Source organism: Ambystoma mexicanum, chromosome 9 (genome assembly GCF_040938575.1).
Source record: "Ambystoma mexicanum isolate Mex_15411 chromosome 9, UKY_AmexF1_1, whole genome shotgun sequence".
Classification (NCBI taxonomy): Eukaryota; Metazoa; Chordata; class Amphibia; order Caudata; family Ambystomatidae; genus Ambystoma; species Ambystoma mexicanum.
The window spans coordinates 918,806,325-918,829,555 of record NC_090931.1 but is presented as its reverse complement, the minus strand read 5'-3'; the positions used below and the strand labels follow the sequence as shown (position 1 = coordinate 918,829,555).

Here is a 23,231-nt window from a genome sequence, read left to right as displayed (position 1 = left end):
TGTGTGTGTGTGTGTGTGTGTGTGTGTGTGTGTGTGTGTGTGTGTGTGTGTGTGTGTGTGTGTGTGTGTGTGTGTGTAACACATACATAGGTGGGTTTGACAAGGAGGAGGCTGTCCTAGAAGTATGAACATGGCATGCTGGCATAGAATGCACACATTGCACAGCGAACATCAAAAATGTGTTTACAGAGGAATGTTGACAAATTGGACATGGCCAGGATCAGAATATTCATTCAATATCATGCTGGCCTATACGTTAGGCACAACCAGTACAAAAGTAGGTTCTTATACTGGCAATGCTGGAATGTATTGGTCACAGCTACTATGAAAATGTTTTAGTGTTGCAATATCGAAGCATATTGGGCACAGCTAGCATGAAAGTGTGGGCACATACGGCAGGAAGGTTTTTATGGAGGCAATACAGGCCTTTATTGGACACAGCCAGCATGAAAATGTTTTAGAGTGGCAATGCTATCAATTCTAAGGTCAGTTTCAGACCAATGAGAGAGACAGAATCAACACTCCTCTCCATATGGAATGACATACAAATTAATGTGGACAACACCACCCAATCGACCCAAGAACTAATGGACATAGCTGCTTTTAATACGATTAAGCACACAATCCCAATCCAAAAACTGGAGCAATCCAGTATAAAAATCTCCATTCTACAATGGCTGAAATTTTTCCTCACTGACAGAACAGAAAATACTCACATTCAACCTTCACATCGAACATAAAAAATATGACATGCAGTGTATCAAAAGGATCAAGCTTCGCCCCACTCCTCTTCAACTTCTATATGACTCCACTAATGAAACTCATTGAAAGACATGGACTAACAGCCTACATACACATGGCATCCGGTGATTCCATCACATACAATGTATGGAATGCAAAAGCATTGAATGCAAAAGCCTCGAAAAATGCATTTTTTTCATAGGTAAAGGAGTTCTTTTATTAAAATGGGTTTTAAGGGGTAAAAAAACAGGGGTTGGGGGGAACCCCCCATAAAAAATGAAAAAAAATGCATTTTTTTTAATGCATTTTCTCGAGGCTTTTGCATTCAATGCTTTCACTATAAACACCTACACATATGCAGATGAAAACCTAACTCATCATCAAGATAACTAATAACAATGACCTGGAGAACACTCTCAATAAATGCCTCACCGCCATACACACCTGGATGGCAAACAACAAGCACAAATTAAACCCAACCAAAACAGATATATTAATTGCCCCACGAGAAAACAGTCCAACCCAGACAACCTTCACATGGCCCCGACCAAAATGAAGCTTCTACCACCTCTGATTAATGAGAGGGATCCGCCCTTACCTCAACTATGCACACAGAACCCTTGCAACAGGGACGTCATTTGGGAGTAACCTGGGGTTTCACCTGCGAACCCTGAGGTCTCCCTTGCTACCCCTGTGATCTCCCTTGGTACCCCTAAAAAAAGAAAATATCTTTTTTTTTTACATTGAAGCTCCTGGACTGTGGCCAGTGCCATGTGGCTGGCTATCTTGTTCAGAAAGGGCATAGGGTACGGGCATAGGTTGCAAGTAAATTAATCAGAAAGGGCTAGGTTGCATCAACCACAAACTGAGATGTAGGGGGTGGCCATATACAAATACAAAGATAGAAACACAAAGACTAGCTAACTTAATATAATGACAGAGAGATGAGCCAACCTTATCATGCTGAAAGTTAATCACTGAAAGGAAGACAACCTTCTCTAAATCCCGAAAGAGACACAATAGGAGTGTGCATTTCTCCTAACAACTAACCAACCCCACAAAACTTCTAAAAACCTCACCTCACCTCCCCTCGCACACCTCTCACACTCCAACTAAACACAACCACACCTCTTAAAACCGCAGGACCCTGCACACACTTCATCAAACCACAACAACAAACACACCACACAAACCCTCACACAACAGCACACGACAGATTCAGAACCGAATACCACACCAATAAGTTTGGCGAACAATGTTAACCGAACTGAAGCTGCCAACAGTACTTCACAGCTCCCTTGCTCTTCTCCAAACTTTGTCCTACTAACACGCCCTAGCCTACCCTCCTTTTGTTTCAGATCTGCCAGAGCACCAGGGGTCCACTCTGGTGGTGATAGTGCGCGGTACAAATATCCTTTAACATTAACAGGACTCTTAAAAAAAGAACCGCGGGTTCCACATGTGTAACACTTTGGGCTGTGACCCTAAATAAGAAAGAATAGGAATAACAAATAATTTGTCTTTCTGGAAATCTATACAATAATTGCTAGACTCATTAAAGGTTTATTTCAGGCACACTTCAGGGGGTGAGTTACTGATTTGGTCTCTTCTTAACCACCCCAAATTCACAATGCGGACAAAAACTTCCAAAAAACATTTAGAGTAGAATACGCATATATTTTGTACTATATATTGTGCTTTTCACAAGTTGCAGTTATAGCATGTTTTTTTTCTACAGTTGCCTCTGTTGCGATCATCACAAGACATTCCATCTGTGTGTCCTCGGGCACTTGAAAAAATACTTGTGCCTAAAAGTTTGTGTACACTGTAGAAATATTTGATCATAGCGCATAAAGTGGCCTTTGATTTCATTGTGCCACAATTAATGCTTTGTTGTAATGTGTCTATCTTTCCTATCTCAATGGCATGCTATTCAGGATATTTGTTTGCATGCATGAGGTAATGAGAGCCCAGAGTACGGGGTGCCGTGTGAGTGAGTTGCTTTCCCATTGCTTCTCTAAATTCTTTATTACTTATGAACCCTCCTAATGGTATGTATTTTGCCAACCTCTGAAGCCTGAAGAGTAGATCCACGCAGGCTTGACATGAGGCCCATTTTGCACCAGACCTGCAGATGAACTGGCCTGCTGTTAAATCTCAGTTACCAGTTTAATGGTATCCACTACAGAGTGTAATTTGATTTCTGACTTTGAGAGCATTCAGGCTTGTAATTGCTAATTTTACTACAGTCGGTAAAATAGCTATACCTGGTAAGATAGCTCAGAGGGTTGACTGCTCACTGCTACCATGTGTGTGTGATCTGCAGGTTGCAGGTTCGAATCCCAGTAAGGCCAACTAGGCCTTTCATCCTTCGGAGGCTGACAAATGAGTACCAACCAAGGTTGGGTGATATTGTTTGTATATTTATTCTATATAAAGCGCTTAAGTGTACGTGCTATTTAACAACACATCATTATCATTTGGCCTTGGACGTCTGTTTGCATTCACAGTAATTTGGTAATATGGGCCTATGCACAGTGATATTAACAATACATATGATGATCCATTCTTGCATGAAATGTATATCACATTACAGTGATATTGTAACCATATTGGTAGTGTACTTGGGAACAATGCTATGTGATGCCACTTCATTTTTTGCCAAGGGGTGAAAGGATGTGTTCCATCACTTCTCGTGATGCCACTGCTGGGTGGGGTCATATGACATCACTTCCTGCAATGTCATCAGCGGTCAGGGGGCATGTGATGTCACTTCTGCTACCCCTGACATTGTGGTGAAATTACATCCCTGCCTTGTAATCATCTCCATGGTATTATCAAGGATAGACTATGCAAATAGAATATACCTGGTAATGTGAGAAAGCCTCACCAAAAAACAACAACAAATCCAAAACACTGCTGCAAGACTACACCAGATAATACATAGAAGAGACCACATCACACCGGCCCAAGTATTCTACACTCACTACCAGTAAAGAAACACATCAATTTAGAAAGCCCTCTGCATTGCACATAAATCATTAATGGACAAGGAACAGAATTCATCCGAACAAAAATCACTCGATACTAGCTGAGATGAGACTTAAGATCCAGCGACGACGTCCAAATAGAAACAAGGCACTACGAGAAAAGAAAATCCTGAGCAACTGCCTTTTCCTATCTCACAGCCAAAATATGGAACTCGATCCCTAAGGAAATAAGAATGACATTAGACCACCTCACCCTCACCAACAGGAAATATCTACAAACCTGGCTTTTCAACTCACCGAGATAAAGACCCACCAACCATTTAAAAACCACTCCATGAACTGACCGCCCAACCCACGCAATTGCTGCTTCGACAACCCATTAACCGGAAACATGGAAAACAAGGGATACATTGCGAATGGAAAACAATAATAACCAGAGATCACCCAAAACCCACTATCCACTTCTTCTCTCCCACACTCCACACCTACAACACATGCCCAGTGGGCTAGTGAATGAACCTACCAAAACACAGAAACCGCACACCACTTTAACCAAGCTACAAACCCAATCGCCTCAGACAACAAAGACATTAAACACTGGATGTTGCTGTTCCGTACAAAACAAGCCCATTGCACAAAACAACCCACATCCAGAAAGCTCACATGCATGGATGCCAGTTGCTCCTGGGTCTGAACGCATCAACAGATGAGCAGAGCATCTATCCTATCCATCTGCCCCCACTAACCAACCCTACCCACTTCTGCTTACACAGCCACGTGAGTGCCTGGAGACCATGAAAATGGCAGTGGTGCACGGTATAAATCAACTTAACATAACATATATTGGGCACAGCGTGCATGAAAGTGTGCTCTTACAGTGGCTCAACTGGCTTTTGTTGAGCACAGCCAGCAAGGATATGGCTCACGGTGGAAAAACTGACATTTATTGGGTACAGCCTAATGAAAGTTCTTATAGATCAATGACAATGTTGGCATATACCATGGGCAATGGCAGATCTATGGCAATGCTCGCATATACTGTGGGCACAACATCATGAAAGTGTTTCAATATAGCAATGTTGCTATATATTGTGAGCGCAGTGATTGTGAGAGTGTTTTACAGTGGCAATCCTTCTTATATTATCCGCACAGGTATCCTGAACATGTGTTGCAAAATGTTCCTTTGTACTGTTGGTGACCTGCCATCTATTGGGCTTTTCATGTACTACCTTAAAGAAACGATTGTAAATTATATTACTTTTTACCCAATTATTCTCAACATGTTTTCTGTACAATGCACAATTTCAGCCCATTATTCTAAAAGTTTTATCAGGAGGGAAAACACTCCAAAATCTCACTAGCAAGACTTCAGCTGTGCTACACTTGGTCGCATGCACTGGTTCAGGGGGGATTATTCATGCTTCCCTGTTGGCAAAGGCCAGAGCCTCCACCGCCTTGAATCATTTAGAAAGGAGGTGCCTCCTCGGCAGCACTCCACAAACCCTGTCACCTAAAGCTCCCTTTGCCACTGAAAACAGTGTATATTTATCCAAACAGTTGTTAGGACATTAGTTACATGAAAGGGTGAAGCCTGAGGCTCTACTCGTTATGCTGCAGTTCTTGGAAATTTGGTACGCTCAAAAGAAAATGCTATATTTGAAAAAATATAAAACGTATAAGATGCTAAGTGAGTGTTTACTCAAAGAAAAGCCAAATCGAGTGGATCCACAGACAGTAGCCCACCAAGGCACCCGTTCGTCCCACTGTCAGGAAGAGACACCGCTGGAAGGGCAGAATTTACCACAATACTATAGAAGTATTTTTGAGAGAAACGATGCCCATAGCATTTTACATTGTAGTGCTCTGTAGCCATTGCCATGCACTTGCATTGTCATGTGTACAAAAGACTGTCAGCACTTGCAGTGCACAGGCAGGGCCCTCACAATCACGCACAAATGCCTCGCCCAGACAGCCCTGGCATACCTAACAGAAAGAATTCACCATACCCCGGCCTATAGACCAAAACGTGGCCAATACGCTCACTTACTCTCAGTCCCAGCCTTCAACAGGCAGCACCAGCTTTGAGGTCTTAGTCCCAAAAGCCTGGAATGCGCTTCCACTCAGCTTAAGAAATGAACAATCCCTCACATTATTTAGAAAGGTGCTAAAAACAAAGCTATTTAATTAATCCATTTGCCAAATGTACTGCCTCTAATACTGTTCCTCTGTAACCTTGGAACACCATCAGCACTGTCATGTCAACATGTACTCTGCCTATGAAATATCTGTTACAACTTGTATTACTGTGATTAAGTGAATATCCTGTAACAGCGCCACAATGCCTCCCGGCCGCTGGGCGCTTTATACATCCAAATATATATTTTCTTAAAACAGTCGAAACAATGTTGCTTTTCCTTCAGCTGCACAGTGTTGAATGGCTCGGCCTCGCTCTGACCGGTGTTGGGTTGTTGAAAAATGTGAAAACACTTAACACATAACGCGGAGCACAGGTAGGGGGTCGGCAGGGAAGTGGACATCTCCTTTTTTTGCCAGTCCTGCCAGCTAATGCTAAGTCCCGGCGATATGACAAGACAACACACATTATGATATGATATGATGTGGCATTTATAACGCACCTGTACACGTTTTACTAGGTGAGACAAGACAAGCAGGGGGAAACCAGGGAGGACAAAATAACGATTTTACGAGGCCTTGTGTCATTCAGATCATGCAAGTGCAGCAAAGAGGGAAGGGGAGAAGTGCCAGGGGGGAGGGTAAGGGGGAAGTGCAGTTAACTATCAAGTGCAGCCAGTGGGTGGCTCATAAGTGCATAGAGAAGGGACTGTATGGTTGCAGATACAGACCCTTAAGTTCTGGGGAGCCCAGAGGCAGTGCAGGGGCAACTGGACATGCAAGTGCCTTGGCCCGAGTTCAGAGGGTGACTAGGTGACCAGTGTGCAGAGCAGTCAGGTGCATCAGCAGGGGAGAGGAAGAGAGAAAGCGGAAGTGAAAAGGAAGGTCTTGAGTTGCTTCCAGAACAGGAGGTGGTTCTGCTCAAGTTTGAGAGAGGCAGGGAGGCTGTTCCAGAGGGAGGCCCCAGCCGAGGAGATAGATCTGCCCCCAACTCTCTGCTTGGAGAAGCGTCTGACCCTCAGAGAGTTGGAGGTGGATGAGCGGAGGGCTTGTGAAAGAAGATGTTTTGGAAGAGAATGTTGGAGGTAGAGCGGTTCCAGGCCCCAGAAAGCCTTGTGGAAAATGTAGAGGGTCTTGAAGTTGATCCTTGCAGCCGTGGGGAGCCAGTGAAGAGATTTCAGTGCTGAAGAGATACGATCCCTGGGCTTGAGGCCAAGGACAAGTCTCACAGTCCTGTTCTACATAAGTTGTAAAGGCCAAAGAGAAGAGGCAAGAAGATTTAGAAAGAGGCTGTTGCAATAGTCCAGCCTAGAGAGGACTAGAGCTCTGGAGACAGTGAGCTTCTGGGGGAAGGAGAGGAAAGGAAGAATACCTCTGAGGAGGTGCAGCTATATAGTTTGACATCGTAGAGATGTCCGAGATGTGAGGAAGTAATTATGCAGGCAAAATTAATTAAAGTGTTAAGTAATAGGACTTTGACACTTTCTTGACAACTTTCTTTAGACTTTAGACTATAAAGTTAATCAAGAGAGAAAATAGGCATCTAGGAAATGTTCAGAAATACCATTCCATTCGGGAGGGGCTTATTGTCATCCCCCTCCAGGGGGTCTGCACATCAAGGCCAGCAGTCTTATTTTAAGGCTATGGTGCACATTTCTCTATACAGGTAGGAGTCCCGCAGTACTCCTACCTGTTTATTCCTAAGTTTCTAAGCCACTCCTTGCCTCCTCTCAATCAGGTCTTTGCCCTGTGCATTCTACTGAGACAGCTTTACTTTGTCACACACCGTTTACTCTCTGCGCATCATCTTAAACAATCTTCTATTCTTGTTCTTCCTCATCTCTCTGCGGCATCACTCGTCCCTACTATGAACACTTTCTTCTGTGCGTGTCCGCTCTTTCTGCTGCCATAGCCACATTTGGATTCTTACATAACGTTTCCCCGAGGACTCGCACATCTTTCTATTCTTCTGGGAGTTTTCTGGAAATCTTCCCTCCTCCATCTCCCCTTGCACTGTATGCAGTCCATGCACCATCACTTAGATCCCGCTAACACTGAAGTCTTTTTCCATCCTTCCTCTTGCACCTTATCCTCTCCTCCCATCACTTCCTTGCCTTTTACTCCTCTCCATATTCCTTTTTCTGACACTGCCAGCAATATAGGCCCCATCTTTGATTCATCTCTCACCTTTTCTTCTCATATTTCTCGAAGCTGTCACTACCAACCGTTCAACATCCATAAAACCAGATCTGTTCTCTCTATTTCTGCCACTAAGATCTTGCCTCTGCACTTGTCTTCTCGCGTCTGTTTTACTGTTCTTCCTTTCTTGTGGGTCTACCTGCTTTCACTTAGCTCCTCTCGCCCCGTATTGGAACTACTCTGTTCGTATTGTTCCATCTCGCTCCCCTGTTCCTCCATCTCTTATGCTCTCCACTCATTGTCTTGCCTTACGTTTGATTCTGGTCTTCTTTTTCACTGGTTTTGCCTTGTGTTTAATGCCCTCGCAGTCTTGCTCCATCTGATCTACCTTCCTTCATTCCTTCCTATTGTCCCTGTCGGACCCTTCATTCGTAATCTGTTTTGCTACTTTCCATGCCCAGAGCACCATGTGCGCAGCCCTGTTTCCGTTCATTCTCCCTGCTTGTTCCTAAATATTGGAGCACTCTTCCACCATCCATTCGCTCTTTACCCTCTCTTTCTCTGTTCCAAGCTCATATAAAAACTCATCTTCTCTCCTAAAATGCCTAATGTGATTTCCTGATGTATAGTCATGCTCGTTTTATTTTACAGCACTCAGCCCTAAGCGCTTAATAAATAACAACGAATAGAAATACTGCCTGGCGAAGGGCCGCGTGATCTCCCAAGCCAAGGCAGGACTCTGCGGGACACCCCTACGGCTCCCGTCAGCATTTTCAGGAATATGCTGACCCATTCCCCACAACTTCTGTAATTTAGCAAAAGATAACAGCACCAGTGAAGGGTGAACCCAGAGCCCATTCTCAAAGGCCATGCATCAATGCCAGTGTGCTCTGTGGGTGGTGAGGGAACTGCCGCGGTACACACAGCGGAGATAGGGAAACCCCACCATGTGCACTCCACCTTACCACTGACTGATCAAATGAGTAATTCCTTCCACCAATGCTCATCCTGCTGTGATGCAACACACCAGCTTTTCTGGTTTCAATTATCACATCGTCAACATACAACCAGTCATTGCTGAACGTACCCAAAGAGCAACGACGAGGCCTTGTCTATTAAGGGTCGTCTGTCTGAGGTTTGTCCCTGTGAGACATGCTATGGATGTTTAGAAAACTGTGTATTGTAGTTGCTTTGTTTTGATAAAAACGGCTGTAAAGAGATGTTTTTCCCTCGTTTTCCATGGATGGTCTCTGCTAAACTATGGGTGTGCAACCATTAAGCAATGACGCCATATTACAAAAAGAAAGTCAACATGAAGCCTACGACACAGAGCGCTTTAATGCGGAAGCGTCAAAGAAGCGCAAGGCAAAGGATGTGCAGTTATTTACCTGGTGCGTCGTTGTTGGCTGCGATTGGAGGAGGGGAACTTGCAGTAGCCCTTTCGGTGTCCTTGGAAGGCCCAGCCTTCTGTTTACTTTTCGTGGTCTCCAGTGCTTTGAGCTTCTTGGCGTGCTTGCTGCCTTTGTAGTGCGCCTCTGCCTGGCTCTACGAAGGAGAACAAATCAAGCTCATGTTGGAAAATCCAAGTGAAATAAAGGCAGAGAATAAGAATAACTGAGCTTCAATCTTGAAAACTTTACGCATAACTCAGTTTGTACTGACACTGCACTGTCTCATTCACTGAGTACCGAAATAGGTCAATGAATAACACAAGTATCTTCTTTAAGCATATGTATATTTCTATAGGCCCACACTACTTCTTCGTTCTTCCAAATGCAATATGCAGATGTTGGAGTCAGACAATTCAGCAATGAAGATTCCCGAAAAGTTCAAAAAGCCCCAGATATTAATAATCATCTTGTGTCAAGTTAACAGCAGTCCCTTGCTGGCACCTCTATATGCAGAGCAGGTGGAATGCAATGTGTTAATTACTCCCCATTACCCAGAGGGCCACTCTTCCTCATCAAAATCCCTGGAAGGTCTGCCTCTCGTCCATCCCACCATTGCTGATTGGGGGCTCTACACGGGATGGGTGAAGGGGCAGCTCTGACAGGATGTGAACATGCCCTTGTGCAAGGGCTACTCCAGGGAAGAATAGGACTCGGCGCAATAGAGACTACCGAGCATGCATCGTTAGACATCTATTGGTTCCTTTAGCCCCACGCATGCCACGTCACTTGTAAGCACAGCTCGCGGTTGGCTGTGGGCTCAAGACTTGGCTCCGCTTTGAATGGCAATGAGGAAGAGGCGGTAACGGTAATGTACGGATTAACAATAATGAGACCTGTCTGCAGATCCATAGCACCCCAAAATGCAAGCAGGCCAAGTTTGTGTGGTCAAGAAACCCACCTTCTCAGATGCATGTTTTGAACGCAATGAAGTAGAGTAGTACTATCCATCGGGGAGTGGGGTTGTGGGTGGCAATGAAAAACCAAAGGGTTGAAAGAAATGGTGGTCATGCAGGTGTTCCATGTGAGAAACAAAAAAAGACACCCAATGACAGTGTATGGCATTGAAGCAAGCTGGAGAATGTAGAGGCCCAGAAAATAACAAAAAAGGAAAGTGTTGGGGCCACGATAATGCACAAATGTGTCGGGTTGGCGGTCGAGGGTGGTACACAGTGGGCGCCTCCTGGGAGAGAGCTTGTGGTGGACGCGCACAGCAGGGGGATTGCAAGAAGATGTTCGGCAAAATTAAAATGCATGGTAAGAAGACTCTGATCCCCCCAATACATGGCAACAAGCCACAGATTCCAAGCAAGTAAAAGGCAGTGGCCTTAGCTAGACACAGGAATAAGGCAGCAACATCCAGCTCCATCCAGGACCGTGATTTCCCGGAAAATACACAGAACCTTTACAAGATGGGCAAGGTAAAGTGTACTGAAGTCAAGGGGTGGGCCGAATATGTCTTCCAGGACAGGGACACGAGTGAGGTGTGATGAGGAAGAGGGAGGAGTCGATAATGTCAATTGCACTTTGTGATGTGCTGCTAGTGGATAATGATGGACACATTCCCAATGACAAAAAAACTATAGTCCTGGTCCACAAAGCATTTGCAACGGGAAAATCCCACTGAAAAACACTTTGTGAATCAGGCCCTTGTGACTGTGATGGAAAATAGGCTTTCACGTGGAAATATGCTCCTTGCAGATGCGTTTTCTTTGTGAAAGGTCAGAGTTCTCTTTCACTAGGAAGTGACATCGAATCTTGAATACTTTTATAGCTTTTAAAATTATTTGTTTAACTCTAATTACATTTCAGAAGGCTTTACAAACATTAGCAGTGGTTTCTAAAAAAACATTACGGCATATTTGAATGTGTAACAAACTGCCAACTTTTTGAAGAAGTCATTCGGGGCATGTAGGAGTTCTAAAATGGGTTAGTTTCCTAAAAGGTTTAACTAACATTTGTAAAGAGTTGTCATTGTCTGTTAAAAGTGTATACATGTTATAAAGCAGTTCCCATTATTTAGAAACGTGTAAACATTATCGCCAACATAGCTAATTTTAAAAAGCAATTGCATTATTTTCTTAACATTTATAAAATACGATTATTGTTTGCTATAGAAGTTGTGATTACTTGTTAAAAAAACATGAGCATAATCATTTTAACTGTTGTTCAAGTTGCTTACGCCGACATCTAGTGCTAGGTGCGGAGTATTGTACATGTTTACGAAGTTCGAAAAAAAGGGACGTTGACTGGGCGTGTTTGTAGTATTCTCCCTAGTGTGACGTCTACTGTACCCATGATACCTCACGCCGCTAGGTCCTTCAGATTGTTTTGTTCCTGACATGAGGGAATATGAAGTGTATGCGTGAAGTATAGTTAACTTGTGATGAGGTACGAAACATGTATGATTTGCTCTAGAACCTTCAACTCGAAGAGGGGAGGAAGGATGGGTGCATGTGAATCTAAGCAGATAAAAGTATCAGAAATATTATTACAGTAAGTAATGTGTGGCTTGTGGATCTGCTTAGAATTAGATTAACGAGCAGTACTTGGAGACAGTGGTGGGTTATTTGAAGGTAACGTGGCAAAAAGATGTTTTAACACTGCTTGACCCACCTGTGTGCGACCTCTAGAATGTGTATCTAAACAGTAGTGTTGAATGAAGGTATGAATGGAACACCAAGCGGCAGCTTTGCAAATGGCATCTAAGGGCACATTTGCAATGAAAGCTAGCGTAGTCCCTTTGCCCGGAGTTGAGGGTGCTCTGGGCTTGAAAGGTAAAGTTTCTTGGCAAGGGAATAACAAAGGTGGATGCATCTGACAAACCATTTTGAGACAGTCGATTTTGAGATAGGATCCTCTTCTCTCCCTGTGGCTAGAGACCCAAAAAAACAAACTGTTTTTCTGAGTGGGTTAGTGTTTTGAATGTAATACACGACAGCCCTTTTGACATCTAACATATATAGGCTTTTCTCTTCTGCTCTCTTTGGGTTTTGGAAGAAAGCAGTAACTTCTATGGTTTGGTTTACATGGAACTTTGAGATGAATTTTGGAGAAAAGCGTGGATGTGTGAGAGTACCACCTTGTCTTTGTGAATAATAACTAAAGGATCTTGCATTGAAAGGGCTTGTAATTTGCGTACTCTCCTTATTGATGTGATAGCGATAAGGAAAGCAGTTTTATATATTAGATGTTTAAGACTGGCATTCTGCATTGGCTTGAAGGGTGCCCCCATGAGCTTTGTAAGCACAGCATTTAAGCCTCAGCCAGGAGTTGGATTTGAAAATGGTGGGTATCATCTTTGAACATCCTCCATGAATGCTTTCACCACAGGTACTTTCCAACATGAAACAATCTGTGATGTGGTGTAGGCTGAGAGAGCCGCTAGATGCACTTGTAGTGAGTTAAAGACTCATCCTGAGTATAAGATATGTAGTAAATAGTGCACCATATGAGAAGGTGAACAGTCAATTGGGTTGATGTAACCAGATTTACACCATACGACAATGCATTTCCACTTGTATTCGTTTTTTGTGCTTCCTTTAAAATGTCCATAAACCTTTGGTTTAGGTTTAAATTAAACGTTATGACCTCAGGAGCCAAGCTGCTACGTTCAGATTTTGAGGGCATGGGTGTTGTGTTGTCCCTTGGTTCTGTGACAACATGCTGTGTGGACACATTAGTTTCATTGGAGGACAAAGAGACATCTTCAGCATGTGTGAAAACAATGTTTGTCGCACCCACAAAGGAGCTATGAGGATTAAGGTTACTTGTTCCTGGTGTAGCTTGTGAACTATGCTGTTGAGAAGTGGAGTTGGTGGAAAAGCATACACAAATCTCACTGACCAGTTCATTAACAGAGCGTTTCCAGAGGATTTTGTCTGGGGAACCCTGGATGCGTAGTCGTGACATTGTGCGTTCTCTTGTGTAGCAAAGAGTTCTATGTCTGGAAACCCCCAGTTTGTGAAGACATGGTGTAGGACGTCTGCATTCAACTGCCACTCGTATTCAGACAGGAGTTCTGCACTTCTGCTTAGTATGTCTACTACAGAATTGTGTTCCCCTGGAACATGTTGTGCTAGGAGAAACATGTTGTGTTTTAGTGCCCACAGTGACATTTTCTGGGCTAGTTTGGACAGCCCTGGAGAGTGTGTTCTTCCCTGCTTTTTTATGTAGAACATGGCTGTGGTGCTGTCTGTTAGTATGAGTACTGTCGCCTATACTAGCTGTTGTTTGAATCCTTGAAGACTTTGAAGACTGGTAGCAGTTCTAGAAGGTAGATATGCTTTTTGGTTAATGCTTGTGTCCACACCCTGTGCACAGTTTGATGGAGAAAATGAGCTTCCCAGCCTGATAGTTATGTGTCGGTAGTGAGAGTGGACTTGATTGTGGGGGTGTTGAATGGCATGCCCTTTAAAAGGTTATCTTTTGTCCACCACTGCAGAGACAGAACAAGAGCATGCAAAACTACCATTTGATTACCCCACAGACCGCTTGATTGCGACCATTTTTTCATTATTCACTCTTGCATTGGATGCGTGCACAACTTGGCGTGCAGCACAAGGTAAATGCAGGAAGCCATGATTCCTAGAAGGTGCATGGCCTTTCGCATGGTTACCTGATGACAGACTGTATATTCAGGGATTTGAAAAAGCATATTTTGTACCCTCTCGTTGAAGGGGGAAGACTAGGCCGTGTTCTGCCCTTAGAAATTGTTTCCCTTGACTGGGCACTAGACTCGACACTGATTGAGAAGTCTGACTGACTGTTTTTTGAGTGTGTGTCTCCTGTTATCAGCCAGTTGTCTAGGTAAGGGAACACTGGAATGGACTGCCTCCGTAGGTGTGCGGTCACCACTGTATGGAGGTGGCTATCTGTATTCCTGCCCCCTATACAGTAAAGGTAGAAGCACAGAGCACTCCAGTCAAGGTTCTCTATGTGGTAGCAATGGACGAGCAACCAAGGCTGAGACACTCAGGAGGGGATGCAGTCACGTGTTTTGGTCTTGTCTGGTTGGACCTCATCATTCCTAGAGAGGCACAGCTCCACTCTACTGATGAGGTCCAACCAGACCGAAACACGTGTCTGGGGTTGCTGTTGCTACTCTTGTTCAGAGGAGAATTTGCTAGCATTTTGGTGCTGGATTGCCCTAGGACAGGACAAAGACTGATATGCTTTGGATATTTCTCCTCTGTGAAAGAGAGTGAGCTAAGGAATCTGGACAAGGATCTCGTAACCGGGACTAATGCCCAGCAGAAGGACTTCCCAGGAGCCCCTCCTTGTTTTTTTTAAGGTAGATAGGCAATACTGTGCAAGGATCCCTCCTACCTTGGCAGCCTGTAAGGGAAAACCTAAGGTGTACTTTATCTTGTCTATTACAGCCCAGCCCAAATATGTTCAATAATGCCCTGCTTCATTTTCTACAGGACACACTACCCCAAAGTACCTAGGAGGCCACAGGAGAACAGGATCCAAGATGAATCTGCGACACCTGGATGATTCCTGAGGATGGAAGATGCTCTTCCTCGTCACAGTAACTTGGGTACCTTGGCAGGCAAAGTGGTGGAGTTTCTTGGCTTTACTCAATGAGACCCCTTGAGGATGGACCCCCTTTGGAAGAAGAAGTCACTGGGATGTCGATAGCGAGAATAAAGTGGTAACCAAACAGTGTCGGAAAGGTAGCACTTTCGGTCTTCACAGTGGTCTCTGTTGGTGGGTTGTTACTCTGGCTGTGGATGTCCCACAAAGGTGAAACTTGCTGTGGACCCCGATAAGGCCTGGATGAATAAGATAAGACCCTTGGTGGCCTTGCATGATATTCGGTGGCGACGGGTGCAGTGGCAGAAATAGGTATCGGGTTTCGGGATTGTGCGGTTTACCGCGTTTCGGTTCTTCTGTGCTGCAGCTCAGGATGGCTTCTGGTGACCTGGACATGAACCCTGGACAGGACTGCACCCTCACCAAGTCTGAACACTTGGGACATCTTTTTGGGATATTGGTAGTGGTCAAACCACCAGCAGACACCCCACTGCAGTCAGCGATCGTGGACCTTTTCTGGCATGAACAAGTGGACAGATGTCATGGCAGGGATGCCCCTAAAGGATTCTTTTGAGTTTTGGAACTTTCACAACTCCGGGTGTCAAGCGGCACTATGTCAGGGTTCCGCCTCTTCTGGGTGATACTCATCAACCTGACTTCCAGCGGTCATGAACACTCCTCCGAACCCTGGGAGACACAGATAAACTTCCTGGGTTCAAGAGGCTTAGGCACTCCTCTTCTGGACCCACAAAGATCCCTTCTCCGGATAGCAGGCACACATGACTGGCTTCCAGGACACTTCAGGTGAAGAGCAGCAGGTGTACAATGTTCCCTCTTAACTCAGGAAGAGGTCACCTCTACAGGTAATCACTGGTTCAGTCCTTGAGTCAGCATAGCAGTTTCCAGATTTTTTAAAGAAATGCAGACTTCTTCCTTTGAACTGGACCTCGGGATACAAGCTTAAGATGACATCCGCTTCAGCTTTTTTTCTACAGCCTCTGACAAGGTGAGTGTGAGGCCCCCTGTTATATTAAACACTCCTCAATCACTCAGGCTGAGCCAGGCTCAGTCAGCCAAACACATACAAGTGCATTCATGCAGGCAGCACCCAATCAGGCTCACAGGCATTCATTCAGTCTATTCACCAGAAACCAGACACCCACGACACATAATGGGAATTTGGGGCTATTCCCCAGCCTTTCAGTGCACCACACTGCATTCTTTCCAGTTTTAGTCAGGGCTGGCTCAGGCATTGTGTCATACAACCCAAACCAGACACTCACAACACAGAATGCATATTGACTCCTCACTCCATTCAATTAGGTTCCACCCCAAGGTTATACCCAAAAGAAGCAGCCCCTGGGAAGGCTCCAGCCGGTCTGGCAGGAAGCAGCCCCAGAGCCATATATGGTCCTTCCACTCAACAACCATTCAGGGAAGGGGAAAAGAGCCAGGGCTTCTCAGGACTTTGAGAAACAAGGGGGTAAGGCAAAGGAAACCAAGAGGCCACCAGTGTCCATCTTGCCTTTGTGTAGTAATACATTGATTCCTATGCCAAGGCCTTGGAGGATACCTATAGCCACTGTCACATTAGCATGTAGCTGCCACCAGCCCATACCCTGCTTTGTGGGCAACATACATGTGCCCAAAAACATACACTAAGGGTACAGGGTTGTACCCCTACACATGGGTGCCCCAAGGGTATCCCATGGGTACTGTTCAGCAAGAAGAAAATGATGAGCTGCACTGCCAGGGGTCCAGACTGGACTCCCGTGCAGAAAATAAGCAAAACACACAGAATAAGGAGATATAGGACAAGGAGGCTCTATCCCACCAATGCATTTCTAGCATCACAGCAAGGACATTTGTATACACGTTTGGTGCTGAGGCTATGCCGAATGGCAGAACTTTGAATTGGTAGTGTTTGTTTTCCACTTTGAAGTTTAGGTATTTTTGGTGTGCTGGCAACATTGAAATATGAATGTATGCATCTTTCATGTCCAATGTTGCCATGTAATCTGCCTGTTTTAGTTGAGGAATTACTTCCTGCAACGTGGTCATCCTGAATTTTTGTGACTTGACATACATGTTTGCAGGGCGCAGATCTAAGACAGGGCACATCGTTAGATCTTTCTTTGGAACAAGAAAGTATACTGAATAAATACCTTCCAGAGGTGGAAACAGTACTATCGCTCCCGCAGTGTTAACATTTCCTCTTCTAAAATCAATTGATGTTCTGACGGTATTCCTCTTGATCAAGGAGGATGGTGAATTCCAGGAATTCTATTAAATATCCCTTGGCCACGGTTGTTAGCACCCAGCAATCCGATGTTATCCCCTCCCATGTGTGGACAGGGTCTTCAATAGGCATGTTTATAAAAGTTGCCTGTGTTTCAGGTTTGTAGCCTGAATCCCGAAGCCATGAATGGTTTTTGAGCAAGGTGCCCTCAGCTATGACTCTACCAGAAGTGTCTGCTGAATCTGGAGTGTTTTTCAAAATATTTTGGGCTACCTGTTTCCCTTCAGTAGAGATTTTGAGTGGGTGGGCTCTAACTGGTTCAGGGACAAAATCTAGTTTTTTAAAATTTCATCCCACTGATTATTATTATAGCTTGCAGGTAAAGTGGTATTGCTAGCTATGCGTGTTAAATAGACCCCAGATGTGATCACTCTTTTGTCCAGGGTATATAATCCTGTGCACTCTTTATTGGGTGGTGCTTCAGCAGTGGACAGTGGAACACCTGTCCTTTTCCTAGTGGAGGTGGCAACTAGTGGATCAGGCTTTACATGACCCTTAATGTAAAGTGGGTCTGAATTTGATGGCTTGAAAAGGTATTCAATCCTGGGGTTGACTGTACGAGTAAGTGAAGGAGTTGTTAATAATGATGCAATTCTTTTCTAAATAGATTGCAAATGAAGAATAGCTTGACTGATTGTTTTCTTTTCATTTAAAATATCATCCACAAAATCAGTGTCTTCTGCATTTTCTTGAGTCTGATTATTAAAATGATTAGCAGTCCTTTTTAACAAGTCATTACATAAAAGTTGATCATCAATGGGGGAGGTGGGAGTGTGACCACCCTCTTGTGTAACATCAGGAGGGTCTATAATGGTTACGTCTGGATCATCTTGATCATAGTCATCAAGATCATCTGGATCATTACACCTAGATCTCCCTCCCTCCCCTTCATCCTGATAGGAATCATGAGAGCCTTGTGTATCACGAAGACAGTGTTCGAAGTAGGCGTGAGCGGTCCCTCTACTTTTAATTTTATTTAAGTTTTACTTTTCCTATGCTTTTTTTAAAATCATTACGGAATGGTTTCATTTTAAAATAAAAGTGTAGGAAGAAGTTGAAACTTGCACTTCAGTGCACTGCACTGGACATTCCCTTAGACAGCAGGCATGTTTGTTTGGGGTTTTGGATTGTACATGGGGTGGGAGGGGATGTGGTAATGGGGTCTGTGGGGAGGGGTGGCAGGCCAGCAGAGAACATAGTTCCACTACTTCTTTTCATCGCTCATTAATGTCCACAATAGTATGTGTGGGAGAAGGCTGACGCCTTGGGGATTTAGCTAAAGGCTGTCCCATTTCCAAGTCGATGTTTTTCCCCCTAATTCGTTACTGTTCCATGAATGTGACAAAAGAGAAAACCTTATCCATAGTGTCTTTGACACGTTGTGTAGCCCACAGCCTTGGCAGAGGGAACACACAAGCTTCTGGGTCTTCCTTTGGCCTTTTCTTTTGCGGAGATTGAGACAATGTGGAGGGAGCTGCAGTAAATTCTGGCACGTTTTGAGGGACAGTTAGTGTGTGTGAGGTGTTTTCCTAAGATTTCAGAGTCGTTTTTTCTGCTAGAATGAGTTTTGTGTGATTTTTGACATATATTTTGAAGTTCGCGAAACAGCCGTCGAAGAGCTTTGATGCACGTCAACTGGTGCCTGTTTAGTCTTTTCACCTTGCGCTAGACATGGATGCGGAAGCGCAGCGGGCTTGTGGCACTCATGGTTGGTAGGCCGCGAGGTGCCTTCTGTCGGCGTGCAGCCTACTTTCAACGCATTAGTCTAAGAGTGACTTGGGGTTGTGTGCTTTTTATGTGCGTGTGTATTTGTCACCAGGAGTTTTCCTCATTGCGTGGTGCAACTGCCTTTTGAGGCTGGGGACTGACACACGGGAGCCCATAGGTTTCTTGGAAAAGTCTTTGGTCTCTGAAACAGAGCCTTCACTGCCTTGGCCTTCTATGTCTGACTCGAAGGTGCTGGTAGGGTTGACAGACTCAGCCATCATTTGGTGAGTCGTTCTTTAAGTGTTTTAGGCATATATTACTTGCATGATGCACAGCGCCCCTCTGGATGTCCTGGGGGAAGGCAGTGGTTGAGTGTCCTTCCATGAGTACTTTCTATTGCAAGATGGACAGAATTTAAAGGAGTTCTCTCCATTGTTACACTAAAGAGAAAGGCAGCTAGACAAAACCAGTGTATGAAGGAAGTCGAAGTACGCATTCTCTAGGAAAGATAAGCCCACCCACTCTCCCCGCTGCAAGGCCAAAACATGGTGTAGGCCCAAAGCCTGTCGCTGAAATCGAGAATTCGCCAAATTAGGCAACCAGAAGGTCTTCTGGATGTTTGTCACGATGTGCGTCAAGCTGCAACTATCGAAAGAAGTTAAAACTTATAAATATTAACTTTGAAAAGTAGCAGCGCTATGGAGTCCGCGTGTAGATGGCTGACAAATGATGCAAACCAGTTTTAAATGTCTTAACAACTTGCAGGATGTCCATGAAAATTCAGACACAGAATGCAGCTTTTTCTCAGCTTTCTATTTTATGGGAAACTGTTTCGGGTATTTTTCTTTGTGTGATGTCCTGTCGGGTGGGTGAATTGGGTATTTTGTTCACTGCAAATATTTTTCGATGTACTGCATACATCGGGAAGAAGAACGATTAAACAAGGTTGGGGAGTCCACTTGCCCGGCCACAGCTATCACAGAAGCCAGAAATAGAGCACAGTCTGTGTATGATGCAGGACCTCACCTAGTGAGAACAACATAACGCAGAATAGCAACAGCGGCCACATGTGAATCATGGTAATACACAGGGATTGCGTTGGGACAACCAACCCATTCATTGCACCCAATCCCCTTTTACAAGCAGGATCCAGAAATGTTGCTTTCTAGATGAATATAACTTTAACTTCAATGTAAACGTTATGTTATATCGCTTCACTTGCGCTACTAAAGTCTACATTTTAGGCTAAACTAAATGCAGGAAAAGACAGGTTTGCCCGGTTGTTGGCAATGAATCATTACATGTACTGGTAAATACGTTGACATTTCAAACATTATTGGGAGTGAACAGGAGATGCCCAGCACTGACCTGAGACCGACCTGCACGACTAGTGATGGATCTGAGAGAAGACAAAGTTACATCCCTAGTAACACAAGCTATTCCTTGCCACACATTATCTCTGTGGATCCACACTCTTGAATCCAATGCCTGTGACGACCTCAGTCTTATCTATGTATGTCCTTTTTGTGTTGATTACGAATGACTAAAACCCATAAGCATACAAGTGTTGCGCAGCTCTCAAAAGCACGAGGAAGGCATATTGTCCCCAGGTGCGATGTCACCCATGTTTTTCAGACCGGTCTGATCAGAACAGGAATGCTCAAAGTCAGGTGAATATGGTGGGGAGGGGAAATGCACACAGAGTATCTTGAATTAGTAACCGGCGATGGGACAATCAGATTGTTGAATGCAATCTGATTGGCCCTTGCCGGGGCTTTACGCGACGCAGAATCCCTTGAATCTTCCACTTCCTCCATATCCTTGGCAGGCAGGGTGTGACAGCCCCTTAGCCAATGAGGCGGCTCGGAACAGGGAAATCCCCGTTCCAAGCCACCACATGGCTGGAGGCTTCCATCCTCCCCCGCCGGAGATTCAGCTGAGTGTTCTCCCTTTCTCCTCCCCTCCCACCTCCCTCCAAACAATCCCCACCCGACCCTCCCAACCCCACTTACTTTCTTTTTGGTCCTTTTTCCTTAGCGAACGTGCTGGGAACACTTCTGTCCCCAGGGTCTCCGCTCCCGATGGCTGCCATGGAAAGGGAAAATTGACTTTGTTTTCCCTTCCCCAGTGGGCATTTTTTGTCATTTTATTTGGGCTGGGGTACTAATAGCAATAAGCCCCTCGCTGCTGGAGTATTACGAAGCTCGGCCTTGTAACTATGGGCCTCAGGGCATCACCTTACTCGGTAATGCCCCGCGGCTTGGGGCTTATTGCTTAAGTAGACTGTTGAAACTACCCAAGTAAGTAGCTGCCCTCTTCAATGGGCTTTTATTTACGTGCCTGCACTCATGAATGTTTTACTAAGCAATGCCGAACCCACGAAGAAAGATTTAGGCAACATCCGTGCCCAAACAAGCTCTGAAACAGCAAATGGCTCTGCAACTAATGCAGCAGCGTGTCTGCCAGTTCCTTATTACAATAGAGGAATAATATTGCTTGCACCATTACCAGGCCTCACAAAATGTAGGACTGCATCTGGGGCCAGGCATGGTTAGGTAGTCGACTAGTGCTCTACCAGCCAAGAGGTAAACAATTTGCCCTAAAACCAGAAAATGTGGCCCAATTGCTAATGAAACGGTCTCACTAAACAGTGTCTTGCCGAGACTGGAAAACACACTAGCGCTAACCCAATGCCTTTCACACAAATTAGTCGGACTCAGTAGCTCACGCTTCTCATGTCTCAGAATCCTTCACTTCCACTGCTGGCTGCAGAGACGCCTCACCTGAAAACTTTGGAGAGTCACTCGATTAAAAGGATTCAGAGATTCCCATAGAGGTAGCAGGACCCTGTTACTCATACCTGCAGCAGGCTTGAAAGTGTATCGCAGAAGCAACACATTTTGTAGTCTCTCACTCTACTCAGTAGACAAGACAATTGACACTTAAACCACTAGGAGAGGCCACTCAGTCCCGATGCAGACCTCAGAATATCAAACCAGCAGCAGATCTCAGACTCCTCCCCTCCAGCAGCAAGCCTACAGTTAGGCCTGGTAGCTTCACCTTGCTCACATGGATCCTTCGCCCACGTTACCCATGATCTATTTTTACTGACCATGCTTGCAAGATGGCTGACCATAAGGTAGTGGCAACACAGTGACCTGGACAGAATCATGTCCTTTCTCTGATGGCAGCAACCTGAGGCTGCCAGGAACAGTACATGTACGAATTGCAGAGTCCGCTGCACATATGAATGGCTGGAGAACTGCTTCACAACCACACAAAAACCCTCAACCCACCCATCAATGAATCATCACCCTTAACATACAACTAAGTCTTTGTCTAAGAGCAGGACTGGTGAAAAGGCAAGTGAAATCTCTGGGAGCCGGTTTAATGCAGTCACAAGAAACAGAAATATAGAATGTGGAATTCCGCCTACTGCAGGTGATATGGAATATGGCTGCAATCTAGAAGTGGACATGACAGCACCCTTACCAGGGCAATTCAATCCTGGAAGCCTGAGTCCCCAGGACAGGAAACGCGTTATGTAGGCATTCACGTTTGTGTTTTACTTGCCTCTTATTGTGTGGAGTGATTGAGACAGCCCCCCCCCCCAAGAGAGAATGGTTATGATCAAGGGGTGCCTTGGTGTGCTTTTTGGATATAGCAAAGAACAGTGCCTTAAAGTAAGACACTTCATAGAAGTAGCTAAGAATGTAATTGGTTATTTATAATGCGCATAATACACAAAGGTTTCTAAGCGTGGACCCGGGGATCGAACCTGTGTTGCTCCGCATCGTCTTGCTTCCAAGGCGAGCACATTGCCCCTGAGCTATCCTCACTTCCAAATTGGAATTGGGGCAGGGGGAGAGGCATACATGGTACTGTGAGGGCATCATACAGTGGACACAGACAACTGAATAGGATTTGGGATATAAATGTTTATTAACTAAAAAAGGAGGGTTAGAAAAAGGACTAACTTGCCTCTCTGCTAAGGTGGGATTTCGCTACCTGAATAAAACTAATGATAGCCTGTGTCAGGAAGTCCAAAGCAAATGTCTGTCTGTGTCTAAAATGTATACTTTCCCTTACATCTAATTGTATACAATGTGTAGGGATGTCAGCATCAAATACAAAGTGTTCAAATAAAGGTTCAGAGCTTCTTGCAGCTCCTGGATGGAAAAAGGGCTTCCTTTCCCCAAGGTTCAAACAGTTCACTTTACAAAAGTGGAGTTGCTT

At 44.7% G+C, this 23,231-nt stretch overlaps 1 protein-coding gene across 7 annotated transcripts in view; it reads right to left on the bottom strand.

Annotated features, from left to right (window-relative positions):
* The window catches only part of ZNF385B (zinc finger protein 385B), a 1,357,263-nt gene that overhangs the window by 163,509 nt on the left and 1,170,523 nt on the right, over nucleotides 1–23,231 (bottom strand). For all 7 annotated transcript variants that reach the window (XM_069616089.1, XM_069616087.1, XM_069616088.1 and 4 more), the window contains one exon: nucleotides 9,392–9,548. In XM_069616089.1, the coding sequence (XP_069472190.1) occupies nucleotides 9,392–9,548 (157 nt within the window). The remainder of the gene's footprint in view (nucleotides 1–9,391; nucleotides 9,549–23,231) is intronic.